Genomic DNA, 27600 nt, shown 5'->3' with positions numbered 1-27600 from the left:
ACACACACACACACACACACACACACACACACACACACACACACACAGCATTCCACAGTAATGGTTGCTTTGTCTCGGAGCAGATAAGCAGTCGGCTGTCAAATGAAGCTTTCAAAGGGCATATCCAAAACAATGACAAGAGTGGCCACTTGACTTAAGGGGATTATGGGATGTTTCCGGAGGCTGATCAGAGCGCAGTAATGCAACACCTCGTTCACACTGACGCTGAGGCGCTCCAGCGGGGGCGCATCAAATGTTATTCTACTCACCGAGGTGGAGTACCAGGAGCGCTCTAGCTGTGGAGTCAGAGCGCTCTACGTACCTTGCCAGTGTGGACGGGGAGTGAGCTAGTGTGCCCGGGGCTCCTTTAATGCGCTGTAACTCGCAAGTGTAGCCAAGCTCCAAGGCTCCAATGGTGTTTGATGGGCAAAAGTAATTACTGGGATATACACTATATAAATTGTGTGATCGTGTAGCACAAGAAAAACAGTTTAGTTTAGAGAGATGACTATTTAAATGTGCTTGCATCTTAAATAGTATTCAAAACTGGGTCTAGGCAAGTAGCCTTATCTTTACCTATTACCAGTCTTTTCTTTTCTTGAAGAAGTGCTCTAGTTCCATTATTGGGAGCAGGGTTTACAATGTCTTCATAAAGTCCTTAGAAGGCTTGCCACTGCCTTCAATAGGACCAGAATGTGGCCCAGAAAAGATTATGAAAGAATCCAGAAAAGTTACTATTCACTGAAAGGAACCGGACACATACAATGTAAAAAATACATCTGTAGAGAGGGAGCAAGCATACAAGTATACCATGCTTCTGGAACTGAGAGGTGTCCATGTTGTCTGGACTTGGCTTTTTCCAGTTTCTTCATGGAAAAATTAAGGCTCAAAGTACATTCTGTTTAGTGTCAAAGAAACCTCTTGTTGCTTTGTGTAAGTTACTGATGCAGAGCAGAGATTTGTTTTGGACTTTTAGCTTCTTATACTTTCTAAATCTAGGCAAGATTCTCTATCCTGATATATATTTTTTTCCAGTTAACTTCCTAACACGAGATGGGCAGAACTCCAAGTGCTAAAAGAGGTTTGTTCCCTAAGGCAAAGGGTACTGTTGCTATTAGAACCTTCCAACCAGTTCCTCATTGACTACGGCTAGCGAAGGAGTTTCCCATAGGCGCTGTGCCTCTTCGATCACTGTTTTAGCTCTTTGATCTATCCAGCTCTGACCTGCTTTTTGTATCTTCTGTTTTCTGCTTTCTGTTTTGGGTTTGGTTGATAATTTTTAATATAAAAATAAATAAATTTCTTTGGTTTGCTTCTCTAGGTCTGTTCAGCATAGAAACTTTGGTCCCTGGACTCAGGTCTTTCTTCAGAACTTCATCTTAGTACTCTAGAGCTTTGTCTCAGCACTGTGACACATGTGCCTCAGTGCTTTGAAATGCTGTCCCTCAGTCTTCAGTGCATTTTTGCCTCAACACTTCAGTCTCTGTGCTCTGAAATCCTTTCCTTGTAATCAATGAAGTGCAGATTCTTTTCCATTCTTGAAACAACATACCTCTTTTTCAGGATGTCATCCACCTTGTATAGTGCCCATGTTGCAAGCAGACATTCATCATAGAAGAGCACATTTCCCACCTTCTGCCTGGATATGCAGGGATACCAGATGTCTCAAAATAGCACCATGTGTCATCAAGTGTCGTGGGGAATGTCCCACATTCCTCCATAAGGCAATTACGAAGAGATTCCTGTGAAGAAAGTTGTGCTATGGAAAATCGCTTCCACCCTGGCAGAGACTCTCTTTCCTAGGACAAAAACCAAGCACTTGAGTAGATAGTGCATACTCTCATGTGTTTGAGTTGGCATCAGGTGATAGATGATAGTGTGAAACCACTGGTTCAGGGCTCGTTGCCCGCAGATCCACTTGGCAGCAGGCCTTTGGATTCCACTGGGAGGCTCAGAAAGAGCTCAGTGAGCTGCTGTACACCAGAGAACCTCTTTGGGGAACAGAGGTCGGTCTTAATACAAAAGTCCAATATGACAAAGACCAGCAATAATAAAGTTTACATACAAGAGAACATGATTTCTATGCAGCAAAGTAGGGTTCAGTTTACCTTACCACACAGCAAGGAAGAGCTTAGTTCATCTTTGCACACAGTACAGTTTAGCAGCAAGATATTCTTAGTACGCTTCCCAGCAGTTCACTAGCAAAACTGCCTCTGAGTTCTAGAATCAATCATTAAACGCCTGCAATAAAAGAGGACAGGAAGCCCTGAATCTAAAGTGTGAAATGTAATTTCATTTATGAAAATGTTTTCAGTACTTTGGATGTTTGGACAAGCTCTCGTTTCCTCTCTCAACAAAATCTAAGAGCCATTTGAGTTCTATGTTGCTGCTGACATGAGCACTTATTTCCATTTGCAAGAGCCCTGTGAAAGTAATTGGAGAAAATATCTAACTTTTTTTTTAAATGACTTGATCTTGTTCCCACTGTCAATGGAAGTACTACCACTGATGGCAGTGAGAGCAAGGACAGGTCCTTTGCCCAGTGATTTCTCCACTTAATTTCAGTGTCTACTGTAGTTTGTGTGTGCAGCTGCATTTTTAAGGAACTTCTAGCTACAACCGCTTGGGGATGGCTTTGTGCCTCAGGGCTCTCTTAAGAGAAGCGACTAGGACTGCGTTTATCTGTAGAGGCTATTGCATCCCCTGCTAGTATCTCTTAACAGATGCAGCTTGAATGTGTGTTTGGGCATTTTGCTTCAGCTGCTGATGTTTAGCTCCCCAACAGCTTCTAAGAAAGCTGTCACCTCTGTCCCTTGGACTACTTTCCTTTGGGACAGCTCTGGTCACAGCAACCATTCATCACTGGTTTTCCCCATGTAGTTAAACAGCTGACCCAGCTAGTCTGACTTCATCTGCTTTACTTGACCCTCAAAACCCAAGTTATTTCCAGTTTTCCAGGACAGCTGACTACCCTGCTGTTTTGCACTGCTTAGAGTTTAACGCTAGTCCTTTTGCCTGTTTTTGTTTTGGTACTTCTGACATTTAAGTTGACACCTGTAATAATGTTACTCCTTTACAGTATAAATGATAACCCTCACTGAGGGCATAGTCCATTGTCATTCTGTGTCATTCTGCCTTTTTTAATGGCCATCACATAGTTTAGTGATTTCCGCCCCCCCCCCCCCAGAGTAAATGGTATTCCCCTTACTCTTCCAGCCAACCAAGAATTAGATGGGAAAGGATCTGGTTTAAAAAATCTATATAAATGCACTGACATATGGGCAGACTTTATAGAAATAGTGGAATAAATTGGTGAGTTGAGATAAGATTCTTTCTTTCCTTCTGGCTCCTGTCTTTTTATTGCCTTTTGTCACTCATATTTTATTTTGTGTATAAAAATTAATTTTATTCTCTGTATCAAACTTCTACTGTGATGTTTGGGTTTTTTAATTGTATAACGTAAAATAAAGATTTTTTGCATTGTAGATGTAGGCAGAGTGGTGAGAGGAAAGGCTGTGTATGGGAACTTAGGGCCATGCTTCCTGACTTCCAAGTAGTTTTAATTATCATGTTCTAATGAGTCTCCCTGTTTTTAAGCATATGTATACTTCCAGCTTTAACACTCTATCTGGGAACATACTGTAAATGCACTGAATGCAAGGGATGATTACACAACTCAAACATTCAGATCATTAGTTTGCACTATATAAGGATTACAAAAACTTTGCTTCAAACATTTCCTCTTGGCACATACTCAATTACAGTATTATAATTGAGTGGAAGTATTTCCTCTTATGTACAAGAGAACTGGAGAGATGGATCCCTAGCTATTGAGGCCCTCCTCCCCCTTTTTTTTTTTTTGGCTATGCTTTACGTATAACTAAGATCTATTTTTTTTTCTAGTGTTACCTAAGTGTCTTTCCTTGTCATTGTATGGTGAAAGAACAAATTTGTGTAACATGCTTGAGCGCATACTTGATTCATGGAAGTTTGCTTTCATTCTGCTTGGACACTGTCTTTGGGTTTTAGTCCATAATTCTCAGGTCATCTCCTTAGTGCTTCTCAGATCTGTCTTCACAGAAGGAAGGCAGGAGCAAAGGGCTCCAATATTATATTTGGCCAATAAGTAGAATAAGAAAAAGATTGTTTTCCCATCATCTGTCTGTTTCTAAGGGCAACTGTGAGCCCATTGCGGTATAAACAAGTCTTTGTTTTGGGTTTGGATAGCACCTAGCACAATGGGACACAAGTGCATTTAATAAATATTTAAATAACAGTGGTTAATCTAGCCTCTCATAGGGACCACATGCAGAATTTCAGTACCTACCCTAGCAGCTAGAACAGAATTCAGCACTGCAGTAAAAACTTCCATATGTGAATCCCCACTCCACCACTAGAGTTAGAACACCCAGTTGCAGGTAAGCATCCTATTCCAAAGTTACTAGAGCTAAGGTAGACAGGAACTGGAGGCAGCCCAGTACAAAGCAGAGTGTGTTTCAGTTCAAATATGTCTTTAGGGAATAGTTAGAAAGCTTTATTGATCAGGCAACTGAAAGATGAGTGGCCTAGAGCTGTGCAATAGTTTTTGAGGGATGAGTGAATCTATAAAGTATACTAATCTGTAATGACTGTGCTGCTTATATAAGAATACTCAGCACTTCTATACACTTTCCATCCAAAGATCTCCTAGCTACTGTACAAAAGAATGTTTAAAAAAATTGGCCACCCTTGTACCAATTTGATTAACAATGCTAATGAGTTGTGTACATAGCATTATTTATTCTTCTGCATTAGAAGTGTTAGCTGTTCTGATATTTTTCAGGACTCAGTAGGACTGTTATACAAACTGGACAAGTAGGATGTGAAGTGTCCTCAACTACTATAAGCACTAATGTAATGTCCTCATATTTTAGGCATCATTTTCACTATGAAAAAGTTAAGTATAGTTAACTACTGTGAGTTAAAATCCTAGTGAAGATAGGGTAGCTCATAGGTTTTTATATGACATGTCAGGGTAAATTAAAGATTATTTATTGTTTCAACCTATTTCACCCTGCTGATTCATGTGATGACTACGGCCTAGGTCCAGGGAGGTAAGAGCCTACTTTCTTGCATAGTGAAAACGCATTGCAGAGGTGCTATCTCTTCTAGCGTTGCTGGGATGTTTTGGACATATTGCAGGGGGTGGACACAGGAAACTTATTTGGGGCTGTACAGTAGCAAGACCGCACTTTCGGGAGGCAACTTCAGCTGTGTGCTCACTATCTTGTTGCAGTGTGACATTGGGCCCTGTTGGCATGACCGCTAAAAGAGGCAAACCTCTTCCCCGGTGAGCCATCTGTGCTGCAGCATTGTCCCTGCCACCCTGTGCTGGGTGGCAGGATGGGAATGTGCCCCTCTCTTGCCCCAGCTGGGGGGGGGTACAGCCCAGGAGTCTATCAGGAGGAGGATGGTCCCCTCCCCTCTGGCTGCAGTCTGGGCCTAGGGAGCATCCCGCGCTCGCTGCCCGATCCAGCCCCAGCTACCCACCCCAAAGCCTTCCTGGCTGCGCCGGGGCGGAGCTAGGGCCTGGGCGTGGCCTGTGACCTCACACAAGGGGTGGGGCGGGGCGGGTCGCGTCGCGCTGGAAGCAGGCTGCAGCCGCTCGTGCACACAGCCGCGCCCCTCGCCCGCGGTGGCTCGTGCAGCTCCTTGCGCACCTGCGTGGCCGCTCCCCTCCAGCGCCCCCTCCCCCCGGGACCCGAGGCGGGGGGCGAGCGGCCGAGGCACCCCCTGGTGCTCTGGTCTGGGGGTGCGGGGCTGGCGGGCGTGCGCGGGTCCCCGGCCGCTGGACCCTCCGGCGGCATGGCGGGGCTGAGGAGCCGAGGGGCCGGGCGGAGCAGCGGGAGTGCCGGCGACAAGGTGAGCGTGGGGGGGGCGCGGCCCGGCGGGGGCGGGGGGGAAGGAAGAGGGGCGAGGTGACTCTCTGCGTGGCCTCTGGCCGGCCGGCTCGCTCCCCCCCGCCTGGCAGCCACCGCGCCCCTTTCCCCGCCGGCCCTGATGGCTGTACCGGGGGCGGGGGTGGTGAAAGGGAAGGGTGGTTCCTACACCCGCTCTCCCTGCTCCCCCACACATCACCTTCTCCTGGGATGGGGGGAGGAGGAGGAGATTTATCTCCCCCCTACCCCTCCCCCCCATTATGAAATTGCTGTTCAGTCATGACAGGGTCACACTCTAATTTGCACCAGCTGTCACCTTTCCTTAAAGTCTGTGCACTGCTGGGGGGGCGGGCAAGGGTTCCCTGCTCTTCCACGGTCCCTCTCCCTGCCTCTTTCCACGCAGGCCTGAGAGGTTGAGAGTAGATTTAGGAGAGTATTCAGCTCCTTTCTGGCTCTACAGCAAGAGGCCGGTCGGTGGTTCCCTTTCTACCTGCAGTCTTCCTTCATCCTGGCGGATTGTTTCCTGCAGTTAATCACTCCTCCCGCTTCCGTGCATAAAGTAGTTTGGGAGACATAAACTGCAAATTCAGGGATCTATTGACCTGGTATGTTGGGAAGGAAGAAAAACATTTACTGCTGAACCTGCCCTAGCTAAAGGTTGTCAGCCCTGCCATGGCAACTCTCTATATTTTATGGTTTTATAACTCTGATAAACATTTACTTCTGGACTCTAATGTGACTTACAGTATAACATTTCTGTTGAGGAAAAAAGTTTTCAAAATATTAAGTCTCTGTGTAGCAGTGTTCATTATATTGGCAACTCTTACCCCTTCCCCCAAATGATGCACTTTTGTTCACCACTCTAAAACAGAATGATTATCATTATGACTAAAATTAAAAGGACACTCTAATTTTGAAAAATACAGTAGTTGTGTAAATGTTTTTTTGTAATTTAAAACCGCTTTGGATTTAAACATTCAGTGTTTGCAACCCAAACATCCCAGCATTTTTCTAATGTAGGTGAACTAGACAGTGAAACTGACTAGTGTTTTTGTTTTCACTTGTCACCTTGAACAATATTAGCAAACAAATCATGAAAAACAAACATAACTCATTCAAAAAGTCAGTGTTGGGTAGCATAAACTGAAGGTGTAAGCCAAGAAGAAAGCTAAATGAAGTAATGACTTACTGGGAATCTGTAGCAATCTGCCCAAAAGGCTTTCTTTTGTTTTTCTAAATATGCCCAATTCTTTCAGCCTTTTTCCATAGGTCATTTTTTTTTTAATAAACTTATTTTTCTTGCTCTTATCTGGACTTCCTCCAGTTTGTCCACCTCTCCCTTAAGGTGCAGTGAACAAAACTGGACACAGTACTCCAGCTGAGGCCTCACCAGTGCCAAGCAGAATGGAACAGTTACCTCCCATGTCTTAGCTACAGCACTACTGTTATTACATCCCAGAAAGATATTTGCCTTTTGCAACAACATCACTTTGACTCATTCAGTTTGTGATCCACTGTCACCCACAAATCCTTTTCTGCAGTATTGCTTCGTAGCCAATTATTCTCCATTTTTTATTTATGCATTTGATTTTTCTTTTGTAAGTGCAATACTCTGTATTTGCAGAGTCAGACACAGATGTTGAGATTCAACACAGAATCTGCTGTGCCAGCCCTGCCTTTGGCAGACTGTTTGGACAGGTGTTCAATAACCATGACATGAGAACACACACTAGATTTTTAGTTCACAAAGTGGTGGTAATCCCCACTGTCCTTTACAGCTGCGTGACTTGGGTGACCTATAGTAAACACCTGAAAAACCTGGAACGCCAGCACCAGCACTTTCTCAGGAAGATCCTCAACATAAACTGGGAGGATCGCTGCACTAACATCAGTGTCCTCATGGAGGCCAGTGCCTTCAGTATTGAGGCCCTGATTATCTAGCACCAGCTGAGGTGGAATGGGCACTGTGAGCTCATGCCTGATGCATGCCTACCAAAATAATTGTTATACACCCAACTTACCAAAGGAGAAAGGAAACAGTGAGGCCAAAAGAAACGCTTTAAAGACACCCTTAATACAAACATCAAGAAATGTGACGTCGAGGCCATGCACTGGGAGACAGTAGCCCAGGTCAGGGCTAACTGGTGAAGACTTGTCAGAGAAGGGATGATCACTTTTGAGGAAAATTGCATTGCCCTGGTCACAGAAAAATGCCAGAAGAGAAAGGACAGATGACTGTCGTGGCCCAAACCTGCCTTACAACATCACCCGCAATGAGTTTGCGGCTCAAGGATTGGAGTCCTCAGTCACCAAAGGACCCATTAAAGAAAATAAAAACCTGTGGAAGAGATCACCCTCGACACTGAGGGATTGGTGACAACTCTGTATTTGGGCTTTTTGGATTTCATCTTATTGCTTTCAGACCAATTCTACAATTTATCAAGATAATTTTGAATTCTAATCCAGTCCTTCAAAGTGCATGCAACCCCTTCCATACAGCTAACGGTCCCGGTCCTTGACATGTTGGTTTGTGGGAAGCAATGAGACCGCTTACAGTAGTAGTGCCAATTCAGACAAGTAAGGGTTTGCAGGCCTGTATTCGTAATAGAGGAGGCCTCTTCTGATGCTTTGGTCTGTATATTTAAGCTATTAAAAACTTGAAAGAAATGGCAAGCTTTGATATTTATAGTACCTTGTTCTGAAGTCAAGATGTTAAACCTATGTATGTCTGGCCAAATGCACCAGGATATAGCCTGATGTGACTTTTGATTTCTGTGGAATATTAGTAGAAAATAGAAGTGCTGCAGGACATTGGAGTGTAGGACAAGCATTGAAACACTTATGTCTTAATGCTGGTGGAGTGGTAATACTTTAATTCCTTTGTCTGCTAAAATTTATTTTAATCTAAGTAGTTGAAAAATGTCTTTTTTCTGTTGTTCCCTGAAATCATTTTTGTTACAAGTTCAGGAGCACTTTTATTTTGCCCACAATACATTCTAGCATTAGCAGGGTGTACAAAGGCCACAGCAACGAGAGTATTTCTTGTGTGCGCTTCAGTTAGCTAAATGCTTAATGTGGTAGGGAGGGGAGCAGGGTATAATAGTTTCACTGCAGGAGTTTTGGGTTTTATTGATGTATCTGCTACTGAATGTTACTGAGGTATTACCTGCCAAAGGTATCCCTATCTCTGGAATGGGGAAAATGCAGCAGGTGTTGAGATCTAATTAAACGTTCATGAGGTGCTTGATGTCTGCGTCTGTGGGCTTGTCTACACTTGAAATGCTACAGCAGCGCTTCAGTGTAGACGCTACCTACACTGATGGGAGGGGTTCTCCTGTCTGCATAGGTAATCCTCCCCGAGAGGCAGGAGCCAGGTCCATAGAAGAATTTTTTCTGTTGACATAGTGCTGTCTACATGGGGACTTGGGTCTTCTTAACTGTGTTGCTCAGGGTTGTGGATTTTTCACATCCCTGATACTTGGCTGGGTCAATCTAATTTTCTAGTATAGCGCAGCCCTAAATAAGGGACTGCACTCCCTAACCTCTGTACTATGGAGAAAGAACCGAGGTGAATTATGAACCTTGCTGTACAGGGTCTGCTTAGCAGACCCCTATAATCCCCTAAATTTTGTTTTGTTTAGGGTATCTTATAAAAACAAATTACTCCCCCCCCGCCCCCCCAGTTTGCCTAAGGAAAGCCTAAGAAGGGCTTGAAGTGTTTGTTTCACTTCAGTTAGCTCCTGTTACTCCACTCTAACAATCCTAGCTCAAGTGAGAGTGTGACTACACTGCCAAACACCACTCAAACTAGACAGAGTAACTGGATTAGCAGAGTGATTCGATTAGCAACTGGTGAGTGCTCGAGCTTCAATCCAGCCCACTCTGACAGCTTAAAGCACCACGTTAGCTACGCTAGAGACTAGTGTGGACAGAAGACTGTGTAGGGGCAAAACTAGTGTTTACAGTTCAATCTAACAATGCAGTAAAGACAAACACTAATATGTGCCTCTTGTCTGGAGTCAGGTGTGCAAGTTTGTAGCCTGGTGTGCTTAGATGAGGCGTGGACTCATCACAACTGTCATTTTTGTCCTCCTGTTATCTGTTTGACCCTCACTTTTATTGTCACATCCTTCCCCTGTCCCTGTGGGGCAGGGACTATATCACACAGAAAGTCACAGGTTTCCGTGAAGTCTTTTAGAGAGTCTGTGTTGTCCCTTCTCCAGGTGGTGATGAAAGCAGAAAATGCAATGAAATATATGGCAGCCTGGGCCGTGGTAAGCAGGAGAAAGAGGGAGGCACATGGTTTTCATGCATGACAGGTTCCATCACCTATCATTTTTTAAATATTCAGAAAAAAACAAAGCAAATTCTTGGGTAAAACCTGGAGTTGAGGTTTAAAGACTATCACTCACATTGATTTAAAAAAAAAACCCACTGAGACTTGAAATTTCCACATAATTCCTCTCTCTCCTCACCCCCAATAACCAAAAGTTGGAAAGTCTGGAAATTCAAAGTTAATTCATTTTAAAAAAACATTTCAACCAAAAACACTTGAAAATATGGAGATATTTAGGGTCACCCAAACATCTTTATTGTTACTGTTTCATAACCATGGCTTTATCCAGAAACCTTGACAATATAAGCCATAAATGGCTGTTGGTTGTCTGATAAAATGAGTCAAATTAACACAATCTTGTTAGACTACTTTATTGTTGCTCTAAGAGGGTTTTCACACTACCATTGTTTACATTGCAACCTTGTGTGACTCCTGACTTCTTTGGGGCCATAAACAGAAAGATTTGCACTTGACCACATTGAATTAAAAAAAAAAAAAATCATATGTGTAGGGGAGGGAAGGAGAATCATTTGACTTTGATCTCCTCCCCATTCCCACCCCCAAGGATACATCACAATTCCCCATCTAATAATAATTTAAATCAGGGGTTCTCAAACATTCATAGTTTAGATTCAAATTTAAGAGTATCTAGTTAACTACCTCCTCTCCCACTTGTGACTGCCAGCCAGATTCTCTCCCATTTATATGCATGTAACATACCTGTAGCAACTACAGCAATCTAATAAATACTTTCGTAGTAACATTTATTTCCTCTTTTAATGTAATCTGTGAACTGGAATTGACAATAGCCAGCACCATGTGACCAGACAGCTTTCTGTGTATCACTAGCAAGTGCTCTGTGGACCACAGTTGGAGAACTCCAGTTTTAAATAATATGAAAACAAAAGTACTTCTTCATACTTAACCTTGTTTTTATTCAATATGGTTTATTATAGTATAGTTGCTTGTACAAATTGTATCTCTAACGTCTATCTTAGAGACTGTTAGGCAACTGCTCAAATAATTGTTGAGCAAGTCCTGCTACAGAATGCTATAACACTAGCAAAAATAAATCTACAAACCGAAGATAAAACAGAACAGAAATCTCTGGAGCTTTTTGGACAGTGGTGTTTCTGTGGGAGTTTGGTCTGAGAGGATAGTGGTGATTTTGTGTTTTGAAGGTGCAGTGATTTCTTCCAGGTTGTGGCTTGATTCAGTGCTTGCTGATGTCCTGTAACATGGGGGCAGTGCTGACCTAGTTTGGCTAGGTTTTAAAGCCAATCTCTGGGGAACATTGGCGCAGTTAACAGCAGAGTTTCTATGGGACTCTGTTTTTCTCCCCACCCCTTCCCCCTTCTTTCTTTCTTTTCTAGGAATAGGGTTAAGAAGAGAAGACAGTGGTTACTGAGGCAGCTGTAGAAGTGACCCAAGGAGGAGAGGAGACAAAGAAGATGGTTAGGTGCAGAAGCTGTGGGATGTATATCATCCTTGAGTGCATATCTGACAGAAGCTATGTATGTGTGAAATGTCACCTGGAACAGCTCATGGCAGAGAAGATCCAAGGATTAGAGATGCAGTGGAGATGAGGGGATTTGAAGGTATAATACAGGAGAGGAGAGCAGAGGTGGTACAGACCTCTGAATATTTGTGGACACCTGGCAAACAAAAGGAGCTGGAGGGCATTCTGCCAGAAGAAAAGGGTGATGATCCATTTGAAGAATGACCCTGAGGACAAGGCAGAGGAAGAGACCAGCTAGTGGTAGTGAAATCCAGTGGAGTAACAGATTTGCTGAACTAGTGAATGAGAAGAAACAGGCAGAAGATGGTGTGGTGAGGAAGAAAAACAAGAAAGACAGCCCCCGCAGAAGAGAGGAACACATGATGGAGATACTTGGGGACTGGAGCGTAAGGAAAAATTAGGATGATGTGTATAGGGGACTGCAAGAGAGAACATAATACCAAGAAGAACTAGGTGACTGGGGACTCCATACTCAGAATCTGTGTGATTGGGGACTCCATACTCAGAAGAATTGACAGTACTGTCACCAGATTCAGGGAACAGAAGAGTGGTGCCTGCTAGGAGCAAGGATACTAGATGTTGATATGAGTCTGAAAATGATCCTGATGGAAGTGAGGGGGAAAAACCCACTGATTGTGCTGCATGTCAGGCTGAATGACACTGATAGATTTCCACATGTATAGGGAGATGTGTTTGAAAAGAGAGGCTGTGATAGATTTTGGGAGGGTGGGCGGGGGGAAGAGAACATCTATTGAGATGAATATGTAGTTTACTCCTCCTGGGTGTCATTAACCTGAGAACATCCCATTGGGATGAATGGCCAGATCACACCTCTGTCATCCTCTTGTATTTCAAAGGATTGGGCAGAGTTACCTCCAGGCTCCTCACATTCCATGAATTACCACCTTCCCTTATCCTTATGGTGCTTCCAGCCCTACTGGGGCATTGGGATCCAGGAGATGGGCAGAGCTGGTAGCATTCCAAGGAAGGCTTTTTGTTTTTTCCATACCCCAACAAGTGCCTGCTTACTATCACCACTTCCTCAAAAAACAAGGGAAATTCACTGCTTGAAACCTTGATTAATGCAGAGTTAAGGTTGACCAGCAATGCCTTGTACCCTTCCAGAATATCAAATGCACCTGAAAACTAGAAAATAAAGAGTTAAATTAAAACAAAAACACATCTGAAAATCAGGGAATACAGAGTTAAGGTAATATCTTCCACACCTTTATCTGTCCAACTGTGCCTGTCTTCTGATGCTGATAGTAGGCAACCAAAACAAACTGGACATACCCCTAACAAAATCAGCCATTTTTTGTGTTGTGTTGGATACAACACAATGCTATACCATCATTCCTCTTCATACACTCTTACTGACCCTCACTTTGCGTTACTACGATTTTTGGGCAGTGAATAGTGGAAGCCTAGTGCTATCATGCTTCCAAATGCTGCTGAGAGAAAGGCATAGGACCAGGGTGTGTGCTGTGTCTGACAGGAGGCACAGAAGAGAAGGCTCATCCCAAGCGAAAGGGACGAAAAGGGGTTTTAAGTATCTTAAATTCTGAGATGCCCCAGGAAGTGGAGCTTTCCTTAAAATAAGTTAGCGTGGACCCTGGGTGCTTTAACTTATGGCAGCTTTACCTAGCTCCCAGCATAGAGCATTGACCATTTCCTCACAAACTCAGCAGTCTTGGGGATTGTGAGGAAAGTGTGTGTGTGGTGGGCGTGGGGAGGGGAGGTGGGTGTGGCAGGACTTGGAAATCTGATCTGGATTTGAAGTTAAAATTCCAGATTACTAATTCAGATTCACTGTCTGTTTCTGGCTTTGAAAATAGAAGTAAAATGACTTCTTCATTGGTAGAACTGAAGTAATATTTATGAGGCTGTTGAAGATTAATACTGGCAGCCTTGAAAATAGAACCTCATAAGGGCTTATCCTAGATCAGTGCTTAACTGTGGCTCCTCGCTCCTGGGAGTGGCAAGAAAGGCAGTTGGAGGGGGAGTCATGAGGCATTGAAAATTGTAATACAGTCCAACAGTGTTTGTGTGGTAAAGTGTCTAGCACCGTAGAGTCGTGGTCTATGGCTAGGGCTCTTAGATGCTGGGATAATACTATTCATAAAGGCAAAGAAAATCTCACTCCCTGCACCACCCTTAGGGTATGTCTTCACTAGCAACGTTAAAGCGCTGCCACAGGAGCGCTTTATAGTTGCGGCACCAGCACTGGGAAAGAGCTCTTCCAGCGCTGTAAAAAAAATCACCCCCACGAGGGGAGTAGCCGGGAGCACGGCTCCCAGTGCTGATGCACTGTTTACACTGCCACTTTACAGTGCTGAAACTTGCAGTGCTCGGGGGTGTTTTTTCACACCCCTGAGCGAGAAAGTTGCAGCGCTGTAAAGTGGCAGTGTAGACAAGGTTTTACCCTTCAAGGTCAAGTATTCTGTCAATTTCTCAAAACACACAGGCAGATTATATGGAATTATCTTTATCACTGATTCTTTTTGTGGGGGTTTAATAGTTAATGGAAGGGAGTTGTGAAGATCTGACTTTGAATAAGGGATTACCAAAATTGACCAATGCCATCCGATGATATTACAAAGTCGGATCTTAGATCTACACCAAGTGGTATGTTCCCATAACTGTTCTCTTCTACTGGGGCTATTGATCTGCTCATTATTACAGTCTCTTTCCTGAGAATGCAGAGGCCTTTTTTTTTAAATGCTGTTTTCTTATAAATTTTATAGCTGAAATTCGAGTGACAGCTGTATTAAGGTGCTTATTAATTTACCTTTCAATCCTTGTTTAGTCATAACCTTTTGTAAATTTTATTTTTAAGCTGAAACTCTCCAGGATTTCTCTAGTGGGGTTTTTGAAAGTTTGATTCAAACTATACTTGAGCCCTTCTTGAAAATAAGTGGGAAAACATTCTCCATTATATTAAAACAAAACAATCCTTCCAAAAACAACCACCCTCAAATATGATTTCTTGTAACTTTCTGAACAGCTGTTTTGCACAAATGGCTGGGCCTAGAATTGAAGTGGAAGTGTTGACTTTCTCATTGGAAAACCACACTGCATGTGTGAAATGTTAGCACTAAGCTCATTCATAAAATGATCAGCCTAGGGGCATGGTGTTACCTATTTAATTAGCTGTATACTGAAAAATGTACTGAAAGAGGCACTAAATGAGGTCTGGTTACACAAAAGCCCTTGCCTTATTCACCCTACATCTTGTACTTAAATGACTTTGTGGGTCACTATTTACCCATGCATATGCAGAATACTACACCACTATAAGATTGTACATATGAATCGACCTAAGATTTCTATACTAACCTATAAATGAAACACTTCCTTGATTGAGTTATTAAAGGAAAAACTAATTTGAAAGAGAATTAAGGTAAGCTGCCACTTACGTATTTCTCCTAAAGAAGCTTCTACCTCTGTTCTGTAGCCTTTTTGAGAAAGCGGTATAGCTGTGGCTGCATAAGCTAACTCCCCAAGTATGTATCCAGGGTACCAGGTGGGATTGTTCTCAGGCAGAGTGGATCGCTTTAAATCAAAGCAATCTTAATCATGATTTAAATCAGCAAGTAGAAAACTTTAATTTAAATAGTCCATTTTAATCATGATTTGCATTTGTACTTTTCAGTTATTTTCCTAAACCAAGGTTGATTTGCATTGATAACCATTAAAACATGTTGATTTACAACTAACTCTAGCCTTTAGGCTGTCATCCTGGTTAGCAAAAAAACAAAACCAAATTTAGTGATTCTACACACTTATTTAAGCAATTATATAACTTGATATCCATTTATTCAGATTCCTAATGTTTATATTCTATTAGTTAGAAAACAGTGAATGATGCATTTCTTATATATTAGGTTGATTTTTTTTTTTTTTACTTGTGATTTGTATCAAACTATTTGAATGGAAATTCAAATTAAATTTAATGCACAAAACATTTAATTTTTATTAAATAAAACTACTTTAAGTCTTCAGGATACATAAGAAAAATGTTTATCAAAACAAGTTTTTCATTTAAAACTGATGTATTAAAGAAAGTATCATCTGTAGTTATTGAGCTGAACATATTTTTTCTGGTCATCATTATCCTTCAAGATTTTAGAACTAGTAATCTCTTCTCTCTCATGTAGCTTTTATTCATAGATTTGAAGAGAAAAATAAGCTTTCCTATTTTTTTTTTGGATGCCCAGTTGGTTTCTTAACTGAATACACTAATCATTAAACTGAGCTAGCTGAATAAACTGAAATGAAGAAAATATTCTCTCTGCACCTGCAGAAGAGGCCATTGTTGGCAAAAGCTGGTTTAGTACTTTAACAGACTCTGATTCTAGGCACTCAGTGGGTGACACAAACCATTAAGTTAATGGAACTTTCTTTAAATCTTGGTAGCAAACGTACTGCTTAGTATTATTTATATTTATTTTTAAAAAATTTAATTATAAGTTTAGGCCTTAAAGGTTGACAATTTTAAATTTAGTTTTATTTGTTTATTTGTAAAATAAACCCCTGTATTTAATTTAAACATATATTCATTTTTTTAAATCCACGCTGTTCTCGAGTGGCTAGGCCATACTGCTGCAGTTACACAGCTATTTTTAGCAAGCTAGTACAAGTATGCATACACATGATGCAGTCACACCTCTTGATTGCAGTGCAGAGACACTTAGAGAGGAGTCAATTTGGCAGCTGCGAGAGTCCCTTTTAAGGAGGTCTGGGTTCTGTAGCAGAAGTCTACAACTAAAATGACCCTCCTTAATCTAAAAGAGTGGATTAAAAAGTAGAAATATCTGCCACCAGTAATCCTGACCAAATTGTAGTGACTTCAGACCATGGTTCTTTTAACTCAAAAATGGCAACCTGCATACCTTACAAACTTAGTTTTTCTACAGTCTTCTTTACCAGGACCCCTTCAGTTGCTGTGACTTTCACAAATTTTATTTTACACCTTGGAACTTCAATCTCAGCCTTTTAATACATGAATACTGCTAGGAACTGGGTTAACTTTCTATTAAAATATCAAAAAACATCCTTGATCTGCACATACAAGAGTGTGGTATGCTTGTTTACTTGGTACATAGATCTATGCCTAAATTAATTTCAGATACCCTACCTTGAGATGGTCACTAACAAGCTAAGCCCCCATCCCGAATTGGGGTGGGACAGTCCTGAAATACAGAGCTCAAGTCCCAGTCCTGAAATGAATGACTCTGGGACAGCATTTGTGCCAGATTCACTGAAGTGCTGCTCTGCACATGCCCGAGGCTCATGGGTGGTGCCAGCTTCTTCCCGGTGGGAGTAAAGGAGAGTGTGAGGTGGGCCTTGCCCCCCACTTGTCATGAGGCCCTGCTTTCTGCTCATCCTCTTTCCCCCTGGTGAGGCCAGAAGCAGGAGCTGGACAGTAGTAAGAGCTACCCAGGGAGCCTGGGCTGCTGTGGGGTGTCCCACACTGTGGGGGGCAGGGACACGGGCTGCCCCCACCCAGGGAAGATGGAGTGCTCCCCAGTGGCTCATGCTCCCTGGGCAGCTCTTACCATGGCCTGGTTTCTGGCCTGGCCAGGGGGTGGAGTCTCAGGAAGAGGGGGTTAGGGGGCAAGGGCTCAGAGGAGGAGTGGGGCAGGTCAATAGAGCAGGCAGGACTCCTGTATGTGTCCTGCTTTTGCCTTTTGAAAATGTGGTCACCCTATCTTACAGGAACAATGAAATTAGTGGGAGCTTGGGGCTTCAGGACCTCTGAAAATCAGGCCACTTCTATTTAAGACCCCCCCTCCCTTTTTTTTTTTTTTTAAAAAGGGGATGGGGGTAGCACTAGACTTGAAACACAGTTGCAGGCATGTGAAGAGGATTTTGTTCAGAATGGAAACTCCTAATGTCCACGTTGTCTATGAACTTTCATAGAGAGTTTCTAATCTTCATTGATCTGTCAGATGACTGCTCCATGTACTAAGTCATCACTCTTACTAAAACTCTCATTCTTCTATCAGAACCACCATTTCCAGTGCAAAATGCTCATTCTTCTGCCTTTGGTTTCCATATCTTCAGTGGCACTGGTATCATCTAGTCTAGCTGGACTGCAGCACCTGAGGTCTCCACACACATGCGTTTGTGCTAAAGCTAGAAAAAGCCTCATTTTCAACAATGTGTTCTCGTTAACATAACCATTCTCTCAGACATATTTTCAAGATGCAGGTGATAGTAAGCTATTAAAGAACAGATCCAAAGATTTGTCTCCTAAAATGATTGAGGGATGATGGATTCATGACTGACGGTTATTCTGGGATAAATTATGCATGGAGGTACTCTAAAGGTTCTTCCTGCAAGTTTGGGACTGCTTTTGGAAATCTCTAGCTGGGGAGTGGAGATCAGTAAGAGGGCTGCAAATGAAAAAACATGGTATGGGACGTGTCATAACATGAAGGGTACAGGCTTGGTTGTAATTAGAAACTTAACCAGATTTGTCTGATACAGTTGTGCCCTATTGAATACATTATTTCCCCCCATGAAGGACAGAAAGGTCTTTTTTCAAAAGCCCTCAGCTGCTATAAAACACACAATTAACATTCTTAATGGCTTTTTTTTTTTACACCCCAGAGTTATAATATGGTTATGGAAGCTATTCCTCCCTAGGAAACTTACTGTACATCATTCAGCTAAAAGTGCTATTTTCACTGTTCAGGTCAACAGCATGAGAAATGGAGGTATTTAAGGTGTGCAGTTGGAACACAAGCAACTGATAGTCTCTCATTTAATATATTTAAAAAAAAAAAACTTTCCCTGTCTCTTGTCTTATACTTTTATTTCGTTACTTAGGCTATTATCTAATATTTTTACACTATGCTAGATAGCATTTGATTGTCAGCATTTCCAGTTTTGAAATGCTAAGGTGCTAGATAGGTCTATTAATTACTTTAAACTTTAGCATAATTAAATGGATTTGATTTAGTTTTTTTCCCCACCATTTGTACTCTACACAATAGAAGCAATAAAGCTTTGAAAAAAGCCACCCAGAAGTGTCTGAGTCAGATAAGCTACAGGCTTAGAATGCAAATTTGCAAATGGCTTGTATAGCATTTTGACATCTGTAGCAAGCCATTTTCACAACAAATACGAATTTGACCAAGAGTTTAAAAAATGCAGCACAGCATTAATTACCTGTAGCTAGGTAGCCTCTGTCAAGCTGTCTGGAGTGGCTCACAACTATGAGTGCCAGCCTCAGGGCAGACTGTCAAGAAGCAGAGCAAACTCCAGACAGGTATCAAGTGTGAACTTCTTATGCATTGTAACAGCCTTAATATGGAGTCACAGACAGTCCTATTAGGTGCTCCAGTCTATCTTGCCACCCAGGCAAGCTTGCCTTTGTGATAGATGGTCCCTTATACCAAAAATAATATTCAGGTTACTCCCAGTCCCAAAGGATCAGTCACTTACCCCAGATTAATTGTACTTTAGATCTCTCAGCAAAGACACTGCTTGTAGCCAAACCTATATTAACTAACAAGGTTTATTAACTAGGAAAAAAGAAAGTTATTTACAAGGTTAAAGCAGGTAAATGTACACATACAAATGAGTTACAGTCTTGGGTTTCAAACAGTAAAAGAAGCTGCTATAATATACAAGCTCTGTATGTCACTTAGGGCTAACCTGAGCTAAATAGTTTGGGGATCCCTTCCTTACGCATAGAAATATTGTCCTCTCCATATTCCAAGGAGCATAATGATCAGTTTTTCTTGACAGGGATTTCTATCCCCTTCCCCCAGAGCTCAAGCTGATGGGATAAGGGTTTGTGCACTCTCCACTTCATGGGTGTTTGGGGGGGAGCAATCGACAAAGTTTTTTTGTCCACCAATGTTCCACAAGGGCTTGTCTGATGTCTATAGACATCCTTTTGTTGGGCAGGAGGTGACACCTTTTTTAGTAAACTAGTATTTCACACTTAATAATGTGTCTCTCCTAACAGTGGAGATTTACAGTTTTACAGCAAACACTTTTATAGTTACAAAGCAAACACTTTTACCTTATAATAGAGGATACAGATATTATAAGTGAGATTAATGCATGCAGCAATTTACAAGCATTTCATAAAGTCTAAACACATTCTTATAGTTTAACATTTGTTTTAACAATATGAAACACACAGGTGAGTTTCTAGCTATGCTTTTGTCAGTGTTCAATGAGGCCTAGGGGCCTTTGCATGAACTGGCACCTGTTCTGCCTGCATCACAGCCTCTGTGCTTAATACTTCAGAAAGCCAAGCTTGCTGTTTCAACAAACTCAAAATAATGTCAGCTAAACAGTAGGGTTGAGTACTTTTGAAAGAAAAGGCAGGCAGGCTAGCACAAGATGATATCCAAGTTTTCCTTTCAAACAATGGAAGTAAATTGCCACTTTTCTCCAAGTACCGCTAATGCAAACAGACTTTATATAGGAGGCAGGGGGGGAAAAAAACAAAAAACCTGTGGAGATAAGAAACTTGAAGCACTGAAACGGCAGACTGCAAGACTATTTGATCAAATTAGCTACTTTCTTGGCTGAACAACCCTAGCTACCCGATTTACCAAGAGTAGTGTAATTCTGTTTATAGAACCTCTGATGTATTGTGTCCAGCATTTGGAAGTGAGTCTTCTAAATTCCTGAAAACAAGAGCATGGCTTGATCTAGTAAACTAGGTGTAGGATGCACACTGCATAGTTAATGTTTGCTTGTAAAACACCATGGATGGCTGTAGTGCTAGATAACACAGAAGAAATTACCTTTCTGGAAGAGTTTACATTCTTAAATTAGATTTCATTTATCATATTTGTGATTATTGTGACAAAGTTCCTCTTCTACCTTGGTGGGTCCTGCACTTATTGGCGGATTTGCTCGCTTCACAGATTCACCCTCTAGGTCAGGAAACAGTCCAGAGACCTTCCTCTCTGGTAGAAGCTATAGTCCAGGTCAGTTCCTCCTGTGTTTGATCAGGAGTTGGGAGGTATGGGGGGAACCCAGGCCCGCCCTCTACTCCGGGTTCTAGCCCAGGGCCCTTTGGACTGCAGCTGTTTAGAGTGCCTCTTGGTACAGTTGCACGACACCTACAACTCCCTGGGCTACTTTCCCATGGCTTCTTCCCAACACCTTCCTCCTCATGTCTGATAACACTTGTACTTCTCAGTCCTCCAGCAGTACGCCTATTCACTCTCAGCTTTTTGCACACCTCTTGCTCCCAGTCCCTCACACACACTTCTACTCCCTGGCTTGACTGGAGTGAGCCCTTTTATAGCATGAGAGGGGCCTTAATTAGAGTCAGGTGCTTAACTGCCTCACCTGACTCTTAGCAGGTTAATTGGAGTCAGGTGGTCTATTAGCCTGGAGTAGCCCCTGCTCTGGTCACTCAGGGAACAGAAAACTACTTATCCAGTGGCCAGTATATCTCCCTTCTGCTACTCTGCTGTTCCCAACTGGTCTGGGTCTATCACAGTATCTTATTTTTATTTCATGCCTGTATTGAAAAATACATCTTGCTTCCTCTTTATGATGCTGAGATTCTCATATGGTAACTTTGTTAACCTCCTTGAATACTGTACTTCTCTCTTGAGTTTCTATCCACCATATATCAGTTAATAGTGTCCTCCAGAGTTTTACTCTCCTCTTCCCAGCATTGTGTTTAACCTTTTTAAAAATTAATTGAAAAACTCTTTACCTACCAAATGTGAATTTTGGCTTGTGTTTTTGCTGCAACAGTTAATTGTCTTGCTGCAGCAGCCTTAAGAAAAATGGGTCCTTGAAGAGTTAGATTCCTTCACTTTTTCACTTAAAATGACGTGTTGCCTGGTTTAAGGAGCTGAAGACAGAGAACATCAAACTTATGAGAGAGACAAGGTGGGTGAGGTCATATCTTTTATTGGACCAACTTCTGTTGGTGAAAGAGACGAATTTTGAGCTCCACAAAGCTCTTCTTCAGATCATGTAATTTTAGTCTTCACAAATTCTGGCAATACTTGCCTTTATTGCTATTCTATTGTAAGGGATGGAGTTTGGACACAACTCGCAGTCCAATCTAATAATAGGGGATGGTTCCACTCTCTGGTATCCACACAGACATCCTTTTCCCTTTTTCAAAAGTGACAGACACTTAGGAGCCTAAATTTCAGTGAAAGTCAGTAGTACTTAGGCTTCTACATGACCTTTGGTAATGGGACTTAAAACAGCATAGATCAAAGCACACTATAGAACTTTTAGTGCATGGCAACAGGATCCACATGGACACTTAGGTCATGTCTACACCACAGAGTTAAGTTGACTTAAGTTACATCAACAATCATAAACCGCTGTAATTACATTGCTTATGTATGTTCACACAACACTCTTTGTGTTGGCAGAGCGCATCCATAGTTGGTGCGCTAGCAGTGCACCATAGGTAGCTATCCCACTGCAAATTGTCACCGTCTGCCACTAGGGCTTCTGGGAATAGACCCTAGTGCATCATGGGGCAGACTCACTGCCCCATGATGCAGTTTTCTCCATCCCATCATTCCATGGGCTTCTGACTACATTTTGCGCCATTTTTCAACTGCCCCTGTAAACTTTGCGCCCGCCATCTGTGTCTGAAAGCACAGATCCTGCACTGCTCTCCAGTCTTGTGATGAGCATTATGAACACACTGCAGGATCAGCCGCATTATTTCATGAGCTGCAAATCTAGAAATGAATCTGTGGTGCCTGCCCTGCTGTGTGCCATGGAAAGAAATAATTCAAGATTAATGTTGGCATGCATGAAGCAGCTGCACACGGTGGACTGTTGCTATTGGGCTCAGGAAACAAGCACTGAATGGTGGGACTGTGTCGTGATGCAGGTATGGGATGACAGGCAGTGGCTGCAGAACTTTTGGATGCACAAAGCTGCTTTCCTGGAACTGTGTGCTGAGCTTGCCCCTGCATTGCGGTGCAAGAACACTAGAATGAGAGCTGTCCTCATGGTGGAAAAATGAGTAGCGATCACTGTGTGGAAGATGGCAACTCCAGACTGCTACTGGTCAGTTGGGAATCAGTTTGGAGTTGGGAAGTCCACCGTGGGGGTTGCGGTGATGCAAGTGTGCAGGGCCATTAATTGCCTCCTGCTGTGAAGGACTGTGACTCTGGGCAATGTGCAGGAAATAGTGGATGGCTTTGCAGCAATGGGATTCCTTAACTGTGGCAGAGCGATAGATGGCACGCATATCTCAATTTTGGCTCCAGACCATCTTGCGATGGAGTGTATCAACAGAAAGGGTTACTTTCGATGGTATTGCAGGCACTGGTGAATCACCGGGGTTGTTTTACTGACATCAACGCGGGCTAGTCAGGGAAGGCGCATGAGGCATACATCTTCAGGAACACTGTCCTATATAGAAATCTGGATGCAGGGACTTTCTGTCCAGACCAGAAGATTCCAGTAGGGGATATGGAAGTGCCCATAGTGATCCTGAGAGAGCCAGCCTACCCCTTACTCCCGTGGCTCATGAAGTCTTACACCAGAAACCTTGACAGCAGCAAGGAGTGCTTCAACAACAGGCTCAGCAGGAGCAGAATGACCGTGGAATGTGCTTTTGGCAGATTTAAGGTTGACTGGTGCTGCCTTTTTGGCAGGTTTAGATTTCAGTGAGGAAAATATTCCCATGGTCATAGCAGCCTGCTGTACTCTTCCCCCTTGATTTCAAAAATGTTATGCAAAGTTTCCCAAGGGGTAGAGCATTGAGGTGGATCGCCTGGTGTCTGATTTTGAGCACCCAGACGCAGAGGGGCTCAGCAGGGGGCATTTTAAGGCTTTGAAGCAGCATTTTGACAATGAGCCCTGAAATGTCTTTCTGTAATGAATTCAGGCAGTCGTTGTTTACTTGCCATCTTGAATGACCCTTGTACAGATTGCTGCGTGAGCCTTAATCATAGTCTGCATATGTGCTGATTTGCTACTGTGTATGAATTTCTGCTGCACCCACTGTGTGTAGGACACAAATAAAGAATGATATTTCTGAGACTACATTTTTATTAAACAGAAATACAGATTTCCATTTCCTGCCAGGGACTTGACACTGAGCAGCACTCTCTCAAATGAGGCTCCCACAGCTGTGTATAAATCCAGCTGTTATGGAACTGGTCCCTAGGGGTGAAGTGCAAAGGGGTGAGGAATGTTTGTGGAGAGTTTGACGAGGGCATGGAAAGCAGTTATGTATGGACTGCGCGGGGGAGTCAAGCACACATGTTCCAACTGCAGCGCAGTCAGGGACCTGAGCATCTCTGTTTGGTCCTCCATGAGCTTTATCATCCACTCATGCTCCTCTATTATTCGCTCCTGCCCCTGTCTTCGCTGGCCCTCAAGGGCACATCTGCAAAAGCAAAAAAAAAAAAAAAAAAAAAATCAATATTGTGAGTGCACTCTGTCTTGAATCATAGAGGGTGCTTGTAACTTTTTTCTTGCTTTCCCTTGGCAAGTACGCAGCATGGTGAGAGCACTCAACATGGTGAGTTCAGCCTGGGGGGAAAGATGCAAGATGGGGGGAAAAGGATCTGGGTGGTTTCAGAAGGGGATCACTATTCTGAATACTGGCACCATTTTCCACAGGCGGGGTGATTGAAGCTGATCTCTCTATTGAGGGTAACCAATGATGCAAGGGTGCATCTCCTGCATGTGTGTAGCTTCAGACCAGGTCCATAGGCTGCTTGCCTGTGTGCTGCTTTGGTTTCTGCAGAAGTAATTGACGATTGGTGTGGCAAAGTTTCCTACAATGGGAGAAGAAACAAAGCAGCTCTGCCAAGGAACCTTTGTCAGAGGATTGCAGGATACCTTCATGAAAGTTTCCTAGAGATTTCTACATAGGATTCCCAGGAAATCCCGGTGTGCATTAACGAACTTTTCTTCAGGACCCCCACTGTGTAGATGCACAGGGGAATGAGGAACAGATGGAAACAGCACCTAGTTTTGGTAATTTCTATCCCTTTTCCCATGTGCACCAAGTAACAAAATAAGACGCCTGTACCTCATGTCACTATGTAGTATCAAAGCAAATTGAGTACATCCCGGAACTCCACGCTCCTGCTTTCGGTGTGCCAGAGCCGGAATACTGAGACTGGCTAGACCTCTCTGGAGTTAAAGAGGTCCTGACTCACCACACCTATGGACAACCCTGTTGCCTGTCCCATAATCTCCTCTAGCTCAACCTCCTCGTCCACCACTTGGTTCTTGTGGTTGATTCTGCTGGCTACTGCCTCCAATGTCCCCGAAGTATCCATGGGGCTCTTGGTGGTGGAGGTGGGGTCACCACCGAGGATGGTGTCTAGCTCCTTGTAGAAGCAGCATGTTTTCAGTGCTGCACCAGAACAGACGGTTGGCCTCCCTTGTCTTCTGGTACACCTGCCTCAGGTTCTTGATCTCAGCACGGCATTGCTGCTTGTCCCTTTCGTGTCCCTTCTCCTCTATGCCATGAGTAAAGTTTCTACGGCTGGATCGGAGCTGCGACTGGACAGCCTCCTTTACCCACAGACTCAACAGATCAAAAAACTGTGGTGTATTCCAAGAGGGAGTGCGTTTGCTGCGGAAAGCCAGCATGGTCATTGGGAAGATGCTATGTGAACTCTCCACACTGAGCAAACAGGAAACTTGCTTTGATTATACTTTTTCTCCACAATAAATCTAGTAACTCCCCATGTAAGAACTACTCTGTCCTGTGGCCTTGGGGTATAGAAAAACATAAACGTTGTTCACAAACATGAAGTAAAACAAACCAAAACCCAGTCAAGAATTATTCATTAGAAAAGGGCTAAACACAAACTGAACGAACATTTGCCAAACATCACTCTGTTATACGCTCTTTTGTCTCACCCTTTGTCTAATCTACTTAGATTACTAGCTGTTAGGCACTACCAAAATATAAATAAGAAACCTAGTGCAGGCAAGGTGGGTGCGGATATCTTTTATTGGACCAATTTCTCTTGGTGAGAGAGACAAGCTTTCAAGCTTACACAGAGCTCTTCTGGGACTGACATGGCTACGTAACACTGCTTACAAATCTAGTGCAGGCTTTTAGCAGATAGGGCAAATAATACAATCCTAGTTAATATAACATCACTGGTGAGAGTGACATGGCAGGGGAGCCACCTATTGAGTGGGCAAATGGTGATGAGGGCTGGTGCTTTGGTTAACTACCACCCTCTCTCTGTAGGGTGGGGAAGGGAAAGGATGGGAAGTTCCTAAACAAGACTGGGGTTAGAACTGAATGGGAAGCCAGATATGACATTGAAGATCTGTGTAAACTGTTCTCCCTTCCTGCAGCTCCCATTTCTCAGCTTTCCCTTTCTTCTGCACCACTGAAAAACCTGTCACTGCCAGCATGGGGTTTTTAAACTAAGGTATCTTTAAGAAATATTTTGGGGTAAGATTGAGGGATAGGAAGGTAATGGGACAAAAGGAGGAAGGAAGGTGGGTAAGGGTATGTCTACACTACGAGAGTAGTTCGATTTTAGTTAAATCGAATATGTGCAATTGATATTAGAAAGTCGAACGTGTGTGTCCACACTAAGGACAGTAATTCGACTTTGTCAGTCCACACTACCAGGGAAAGCGTCGACATTGGAAGCAGTGCACTGTGGGCAGCTATCCCACAGTTCCCGCAGTCCCCGCTGCCCATTGGAATTCTGGGTCGAGCCCCCAATGCCTTCTGGGTAAAAAAATGTGGCGAGGGTGCTTTTGGGTAACTGTCGTCATCCGTCAGTCACTACCGCCCTCCCTCCCTCCCTGAAAGCGCCGGCGGGAAATCAGTTCGCGCACTTTTAGATCAGTGACAGCGCGGACGCCACAGCACTGCGATCATGGATCCCGCTGCGACCATCGCTGCAGTTGTGGCCGTTCTCAACGCCTCGCAGCTTATCATACACCTTTCCCAGAGGCAGATGCAGAGAAGTCAGGCGAGGAGGCTACGGCACCGCCGTGAGGGCCTGAAGTCGGAGAGTAGCACAGAGCTGTCAGAAACCACGAGCCCCAGCGCCCAGGACATCACGGTGGCAATGGGGCATGTGGATTTTGTTGAACGGCGATTCTGGGCCCGGGAAACAAGCACGGACTGGTGGGACCGCATAGTGCTTCAGGTCTGGGATGAATCCCAGTGGCTGCGAAACTTTCGCATGCGGAAGGGGACTTTCCTGGAACTTTGTGACTTGCTGTCCCCTGCCCTGAAGCGCAAGGACACCCGCATGCGAGCAGCCCTGACTGTCCAGAAGCGAGTGGCCATAGCCCTCTGGAAGCTTGCAACGCCGGACAGCTACCGGTCAGTCGCGAACCACTTTGGCGTGGGCAAATCTACCGTGGGGGTTGTTGTCCTGCAAGTAGCCAAGGCAATCGTCAAGGTACTGCTGTCAAAGGTAGTGACCCTGGGAAATGCGCAGCCCATCATAGATGGCTTCGCCGCGATGGGATTCCCAAACTGCGGTGGGGCTATAGATGGGACTCACATCCCTATCCTGGGACCGGGCCACCAGGCCAGCCAGTACATCAACCGAAAGGGCTACTTTTCAATGGTGCTGCAAGCACTGGTGGACCATCGGGGACGGTTTACAAACATCTACGTCGGATGGCCGGGCAAGGTTCATGACGCTCGCGTGTTCAGGAACTCTGGTCTGTTTAGACGGCTGCAGGAAGGTATTTACTTCCCGGACCACAAGATAACTGTTGGGGATGTGGAGATGCCTACAGTGATCCTCGGGGACCCAGCCTACCCGCTAATGCCCTGGCTCATGAAGCCCTATACTGGCGCCCTGGACACTGAAAAAGAACTCTTCAACTACCGGCTGAGCAAG

At 43.6% G+C, this 27600-nt stretch overlaps 1 protein-coding gene across 1 annotated transcript in view; it reads left to right on the top strand.

Moving 5' to 3' along the window:
- Positions 1–5828: 5828 nt before the first annotated feature.
- The window catches only part of CDS1 (CDP-diacylglycerol synthase 1), a 59246-nt gene continuing 37474 nt past the window's right edge, over positions 5829–27600 (top strand). Inside the window, exon 1 of the mRNA XM_026660506.2 lies at positions 5829–5901. Within this exon, the coding sequence (XP_026516291.1) occupies positions 5845–5901 (57 nt within the window). The 5' untranslated portion in view covers positions 5829–5844. The remainder of the gene's footprint in view (positions 5902–27600) is intronic.

This window comes from Terrapene carolina, unplaced genomic scaffold (genome assembly GCF_002925995.2).
Source record: "Terrapene carolina triunguis isolate 2854851 unplaced genomic scaffold, T_m_triunguis-2.0 Scaffold789, whole genome shotgun sequence".
In the NCBI taxonomy this organism is placed as follows: Eukaryota; Metazoa; Chordata; order Testudines; family Emydidae; genus Terrapene; species Terrapene triunguis.
Note: the sequence above shows the minus strand (reverse complement) of the source record. Positions and strands in the feature narration are given on the sequence as shown.